The sequence below is a fragment of the Cnephaeus nilssonii genome, assembly GCF_951640355.1.
Source record: "Cnephaeus nilssonii genome assembly, chromosome: 5".
Lineage (NCBI taxonomy): Eukaryota > Metazoa > Chordata > Mammalia > Chiroptera > Vespertilionidae > Cnephaeus > Cnephaeus nilssonii.
This window is the reverse complement of record NC_137076.1, coordinates 11,587,805-11,594,983: the sequence shown is the minus strand read 5'-3', so window position 1 is coordinate 11,594,983 and position 7,179 is coordinate 11,587,805. Positions and strand designations below refer to the sequence as shown.

General features: G+C 42.4%; 1 protein-coding gene across 2 annotated transcripts in view; it reads left to right on the top strand.

Moving 5' to 3' along the window:
* The first annotated feature begins 758 nt into the window (after nucleotides 1–758).
* Nucleotides 759–7,179, top strand: part of PPP2R2A (protein phosphatase 2 regulatory subunit Balpha) — a 105,742-nt gene continuing 99,321 nt past the window's right edge. Inside the window, exons 1-2 of one of the 2 annotated variants that reach the window (XM_079770422.1) lie at nucleotides 759–1,070; nucleotides 2,870–2,944. In XM_079770422.1, coding sequence (XP_079626548.1) covers nucleotides 1,064–1,070; nucleotides 2,870–2,944 — 82 coding nt within the window. In that variant the 5' untranslated portion in view covers nucleotides 759–1,063. Of the gene's footprint in view, nucleotides 1,071–2,869; nucleotides 2,945–7,179 lie in introns of those variants that run through there. The other variant, XM_079770421.1, reaches the window with a different exon arrangement.

Genomic DNA, 7,179 nt, shown 5'->3' with positions numbered 1-7,179 from the left:
AGTCATTTAATCTTTGAAACAGTCCTATAAGGTAGAAAGAATGGTCATCATCTCATGTGTGGAGTCAGTATTTGGCAGCCTGGCCCTTAACCACTGTTCCTACGCTTTTGGGGTCAGACAGAAACTGGGCCCCTTTTTCGGCCATAGTCTGCTACTGGCAAACTCAGTTTGCTGTTTAGAAACCACACTTCACCGCGTTCAGTCGCCAGGGACTGTCGCCGCAGTTTCCGGGTCACCCCCATGGAAGCAGCTCGGCTACGTCCTCCGCAGCCCCGCGAACTTTCACCTTGGCTGAGCAGAGTTTGCACCCCTGTCCCTTTCCCCCCCCCCCCCCCCCCCACTGGCCTCAGGACCAACCCACAGGGTCACGATTTTAAGGAGCAAAACGGGCATTCGCTAAAAAGACACAGGCCCGCACGAATCCCTGCGAGCGAGGACTTTTTCGGGAGAGCTGCGCCGCCCCCGGGTCCGGCACGGCGCGAGGGCTGGGGACTGGGGGAGCTGGGCCCAGAGGAGCGCGCACCGGGCGCCGGAAGAGGCCAGGTCCCCGGTCCCCGGTCCCCGGTCCCCGATCCCCGATCCCCGATCCCCGATCCCCGATCCCCAGCGCGCGGGCCCGGGCGCGGCACAGGACGGTGGGACCAGGCGGCCCCGCGAAGAGGAAGGGGCGGGGCCAGGAGGCCGCCCGGCCGCTCCCCGCCTCGCCCCGCCCCCGGCCCCGCCCGGCGGGCCCGCCCCCGATGACGTCACTGCCCAGGCCAGCCGGCGCCATTTTGAAAGTGGAGTCGCCTGCTCCTGCTGCCGCCGCCGCCGTCGCTGTCGTAGCTGCCGCCGCTGCTGCAGGAGGAAGAGCAAGAACGGGGAAGCCCCTGAGTGAAACCCACCATCCTGCTGGCTCGTCTGCCCGCCCCTCCTTCCTTCTCCCCCGACCCCCGCCCCCGGCCCCCACAGGTGCCATCCGCCGCCATCCGCCCTCTCTACCCCCCCAGCCCCAGGTGAGGGGGGTGAGTTCAGGAAGCGGAGACCCCGAGGCACCCAGCAGGGTCACCATTTGCAGCGCAACATGGCAGGTAAAGGAGAAATCACCCTCGGCCACTGACAAGGCTCCGCTTCCTTTCTCCTCCCTCCGTCACCCCCTAGCGACCGCGGTGCCTCTCGGAGAGCGGCGGGCGCCTCGGGTTTCGGGGAACCGGCCAAGTGGGGTGCGGCGGGGTGGGGAGGGCTCGGCGCGGCCAGTGGTCGCGGTGATGTCGAATTGGCTTTTAAAACGAGGGCTGAGCCTCGGCGTGGATGGGGGTGGGGTGTGCGCCGGCGGGCTGCGGGGTGAGGCGTGGGTGGGGCGGGGTGGGGGCGCGGGCCGATTTGTCCCTCCTGCTCGGGAGCCGGGTGTAACCTCCGTGCCACCCTCTCCCCGGACTTTTTGGCGGCTCTTTCTTCATTTAATTACTGGTCTCCCCCTTGATGCGAGCCTTCCTGGGTGTTTATACAAATGTATTTTGCACTGAGAAGGAAAAGTGCTTTACAAGTTAAAATGCAATGTGCACCCCCCCCGCCTCCCCCGGTAGGCACGTATATTTTGAGACTATTAAACCTGATTTTTTTGTGTGTCCAACCATCTCCTTTTCGTTTCTTACCCTTTACGTCCAAAGAGTGCCAGGCCTTTAATACGGCAAGTTGCATGAAAAATGTGATTTCAACTTTCCGTTTTGCATGTTAGCTTTTGTGCAGATGTCCTTTTCCCAAAAGGGTTTCAATTGAGTTAAAATAGTTGTGGAGTTCAGTGATATAAATAGCCAAGAGGGAAGAGATTTAGGTAAAAGCTTGGGAAAGGGGGGGGGGGGATGATGCATTGGGAAAAACAGGTTTGAATATTTAGCAAAGAACAGAAGTGAAGGAAGAGGAAGGTGATTTTGCTTCGAGGATTCCTTTTGTACATTTTGGTGTGGCTGAATATCTTCATCTAGTAGACTTAATTCTAGATCTAGGTTCAGTTTCTCCGTAGACCCAGGACATTTCCTCTTCAAGTATTTAGACCTGAAATAGAAACATCCAGGGACCAAACCAGTTTTCTTGGCTTATTTTAATATTTAGGTAGGTAATTAAACCTTTGAAAGAGTTAACAGGTTGGATTGACTTATGGTTTGCTATAAACAAGTTGCTCTTTGGATAATGAAGTAAAATTAAAACTGTTTGGCTCAAGATGATGACAAATGAGCAAAATTAATTCTTTGCAAGGTCCTTTGGAATCTGAGGGGTAAGGTGAAGAGAGGCAAAACAGGCTTCCTTTGAGAATCTTTTCACCAGCTTTTTCCCTCCGGAGCCAGTGATTTGCTGGCAATTCTGTGCAAGAAGTGGGTGGTGAGTGTTGTGTTAGCTCTATGTGCGCTTTGGTGATGGGGTTCATACTCTACCGTTCATTCCTCCTCACCCAGGCAGTGATGTTCCTTGAAGTTTTCTACTCCTTCCATGTTTTATGGTAGTTTGACCTTACTGATTCTTCTGCAGACTTTTTGTACACTTAAAGAAAACTAACTTTGGCTATTTGCTTTTTTTTTCTTACATTTAAGCAAGACCTACCAGTCAGTATTGGAGGGGAAGGGAAAATGGAAGGGAACTCTTGAACACATGTACAATGTTAATGACAGTACATGGCCTTTTAATTTTTCATACCCAGATCTCTTTTTTTCCCTAAAGCAGTACCAACTATCGAGGACTAACCTTTTCCCAATTAGTGCTCTGGGGTGGTGGTTATGTATGTGGGCCGTACTGGGGCTATTAGTGTCATGCCAGCCATGGATACCATCTCAATGTTTAGTAGAGTAAACACGAACAGAACTCAGTTTTAATCGGTATGTGTTCTTTTTTCCAGGAGCTGGAGGAGGGAATGATATTCAGTGGTGTTTTTCTCAGGTGAAAGGAGCAGTAGATGATGATGTAGCAGAAGGTAAGAAAGCATTTACGAATGCAAATTTTGAATACAGAATCTTCAAAATCTTGATTACTGAAGGATTTCTTTGTAGATGAGTCTGTTATGTCGGAACATTTTGTGTTGTCCAAGCAACGGAAGAACAGTTTCAGGAAAATAGTCTCAAATCTTTCATTCTTTAGGCCTCATTATTAATTTTCCATGAATTAAACGAAAGGAGCAGTAGATGATATATGTAAAACCATCGAAAGAGAAATCCAAGGTCTATATGATAAAGGTTTCCTTGCTATGTAAATTCCACGTACAAGTAAATGGTGATGCCCTTTCATGTTGTACATCATTTTTAGGTAAATAAGTTGAAATAGGTGCCATCAACATTCAGCTCAGAAAGCATCTTGACAGAATCTTGTATTTTAGAGGGAAGCTTTTTAGTTTTTTTTGTTTTTTTTTTTTTAATTTGCCTACTTTGAAGGTGTGGTGTTGGTTAGCGTATTCAGTGAAGAAATGTTGGCTCAAATTATTCATTTTATTGTCTTACAAGGATTAATTTAGGTGGATAAAAATAACAGTGCTATGGATATATCACATGTCTTCTAGGGAGCTTATTGTGCAGTTAAAAGTTGGATTTGATCAGTTGAAGTAATAGAATAGTATTAGTTTTTCCTCCAAATTTGTTTATTAGTGTATTTCAAAAGTTTAAAGTTTTGAAACTTTAGGATTGTGTTCTCATTTGAGATGTGGAGGAGACATTATTTCCCAAAAGTAGTTGCATTGTTTTATTCAGCAATATAATTTTTAAAGTTCAGATTTTAATAGTATTCTGTCTTGAATGACAGTAGGAATTTTCCAACAAAACTCAGATAAATTAAAACATATACTTTTAAGCCCTGGCTGGGGAGCTCAGTTGGTTAGAGCATTGTTCCGACACGCCAAAGATGCAGGTTTTATCCCTCGTCAGGGCACATTCAAGAAGCAACCATTGAGGCAACAAGTTGATGTTTCCCTTTCTCTCCCACTCTCTCCCTCCCTTCCTTTTCTCTTTCTCTAATAATAAATTTTAAAATGTACTTTAATTTTTAAAAATGTCTAGTGAAAGTTTATAAATCAACTTTCTCAAGATTATATTGTCCTCATATTAAGACCCTGTTTTTGACTTAGAATACTGTTTTGAGGATTTTTTTCATGTTATGGTAGGATAATGGCTTTGTGTTAAGCCAGTAGAATACTTGGATATATCAGTGTCATTTTTAATGCAGTGTCTGATCAGAGTTTGGTGAGTCGTGTGGGGAGCCAACTGGCATACATTATACTTGTGATACTTTACAGGGCACTCTCACATTTCTTCTTTTGAATCCTCATCTGTTTTTCACATGAGAAACCAGAACCTTAAAGAAGTTAAGAGACTCATTTATGGTCACACAAATAAGGCAAATCAAGGTTTTCTGGTGAAACCTTTTGGTGTTAGACTTGTTTAGAGAAATAAATTCTAAGTTCCAGGGAGGAGTCATGTGTTACTCATTTTGTAACTTCATTACCTGTTGAATAGTAGGCACTCAAATACTGGATCATAGCTCTGTGCTGTTGTGTAATACTCACCAAGTTATGAAAGTGCTGTATACTTGAAAAACATTCCTTGGTTGATTTATTTCCATTTATTCCTTTTATCAGAGATCTGTTGGGGGGCCTCCTGAAATCTGAGCACTGGGGCCACAAGGTGTCTAGAACATAAACCCTGCCCTGCAGGAGCTCATACTTTTTACTTGTTAAATGGTAGGCAGAGAGACTACATGGTTGTTTCTTGTTTACTCATTTGTTTTTTAAAATGGAAAATGTCCAAAATTCCAGGAGTACATGACGGGGGTGCCGTAAGAAAATGCAGTTGAGGTTTATATGCTATTTTGGACAAAGGAGAATGGAGTGGTGGGGCGGGCTGGGATTTTAAAGGGAAAATAGGTAGTTTACAGGTAGATGGGAGAGTGAACATGTAAAATTCTTTCTGAGCCACTCAAAAACAGCGTTACCCAGAGGGAAGTGCAATAAACAGGCTTTACTAGATATCTCTCTGTATGTCACATTTACTTTATAGTATGATGCTAAGGTGACCCTTCCTTTAAGCAGGGTTTTCTATCTGAATTCCTTTAGGCAGGTAGAGGGAGGGTCAAAGGTTCTTTCTGAATCTTTTGTTTCCTAACAACCAACCCAAAATCAATGCCTTAAAAGGCATATTTTGTAGTGGCAAAACTTTGGTCCCCTTCAGCCCTGCCTTTGAAACTTTGAATAAAAAGTTTCACATTCCAGAAGCTAAGTTGGTAGGTTGCTCCTTTTTAATTTAACCAACCAGTTCAGTTAAACCTTTGTGTCTCGTTTGATGAGGCATTGGTGCAGATGAGCTCCCAAATTAGGCACATGGGTTTTATTTAATCAGGAGAAATTGATAATTGCAGACTTACCTAACTGAACTAAGTGATTGTGGTATGTATGATAGATCAGTTGTTCTCTTCTGCTGATACTTAGTAGCTTCATTTTGCTACTGATTTATTGCATATTTTTCTGAGATTGTTAAACATTACTTTAGCATACAGTATATACCTAGCATTAACATGCTGAGGCTTAATATGTATATTTTATGACTTGTTCTATTATCTATGTCTGTACAAATGTACTAATTTTCAGTGTTCAACTTACACTCTTAATTTTGAGTATTTTTGCATAGTATACTTTGCATATCATAGTCTATTGTGTTTACTAAGGGAAGATTTGCTTTACTGAAATAAGATAAGATTAATACATTGTCCCCCTTGGTTTGTACTAATCTCTAAACAGGTTATATCTAGCTCAATCTTTAGCTTTGTTTGCCTATTTTCTGTTCATGATATAGCGCAAGTTCTTTCCCATCAAAGACTCCAAATTGTCTCTTTCCCTTCCTACTTGTAGTTGGCTATCATGGCATACCATTTTTACTTCTGTAATGTTATAATCTTTCCATACTCACTTTCACCTTAGTACAGGTTCTCAATATCTCTCATCAGGATTGGATTAACTTCCCAAATTATTCCCTGCTTCTTGTACTGTTTTCTTCTAAGTTAACCTTAAATGCAGTCCCAGTGTTATTTTCTTTAGAAATCTTCAGTGGTCACTGTATCCACAGGATTATAAATTACTTTCAGATATTTCAGTCTAGAATATGAGACCATCACTATGGCCTCTACTTCTCTAAGTTGATTAGCTAATATGGTTAACAGTACAGCTAAATGGATACTGTTCTTCAAACACTCCTGTACACTTACTTTTGGGTCTTTGTGTTTTGCTGTTCCCTCCCTTGGAATGCCTGTCACTCCTCCCACAAACTTCCTTCATAACATTTTGTATATACAGTATATTTAGTACCTCAAACCTCTACTGTGATACTTACTGAAAGCTTAGCGCAGGACTAATGTCTCTTTGTACTCTACACTGGCCTATATAAAAACTGCTGTGCTTAGAACAATGCCTGGCACACAGTAGGTGTTCAGTATTTGTTGAATGAAGGGATATAAATGTTATTATTATTATGAGGTTATGAAGGGGGAAGACAGGTGAAATGTAGGCTGATGAGATCTTTCTGGCCATTATGGATTCATTTATTTGGTAGGCTTTATAACTGGATTGATGACATACAGTATCATAGAAGTCAGGAGAACTTGGGTTTTTATCCTAATGACAAATTAGTATATATCACTTTAGATAAGCTCTCCTTTGGGTTCCAGTTTATTTAATTTTAATATTACTAGACTGGATTAGGTGATTTCTATTGTTCCTTCTAATCTTGTTAATTCTCAAAGGTGTCCTAGAAAGAAACAGTTAAATTGATTGAGATGCTGGACTCTCTCGGAACCTTAATTTAAAAATAAGTCTACTGAACTTAGTTACTCAAGGCTTAGAATTTTCATTAATTTAATATTAATATTGTTAAATATTAAATACTTTTTATGGTTTTCATTATTTTAATGTAAGTATAATTTTCCTTAGCTTCATATTTGATACTCTTAGACTTCCTTTCATAGGAAATTATTTTAGAATGTGATTTTATTACATGAAGCCTGTTTTTATGAGCCTTTGATCCAAATGCAGTGCATCTTTTCAACACTTGGCTTCCTGTTTATTTTTGGTAGGATTTAGACATTTATGGATGGTTCTCAGGAAAATAATTTTCAATGGTAGAGTGGAAATACTCCCCAAATAAGTACATAAATAAAATTATGAAAAACAACTAA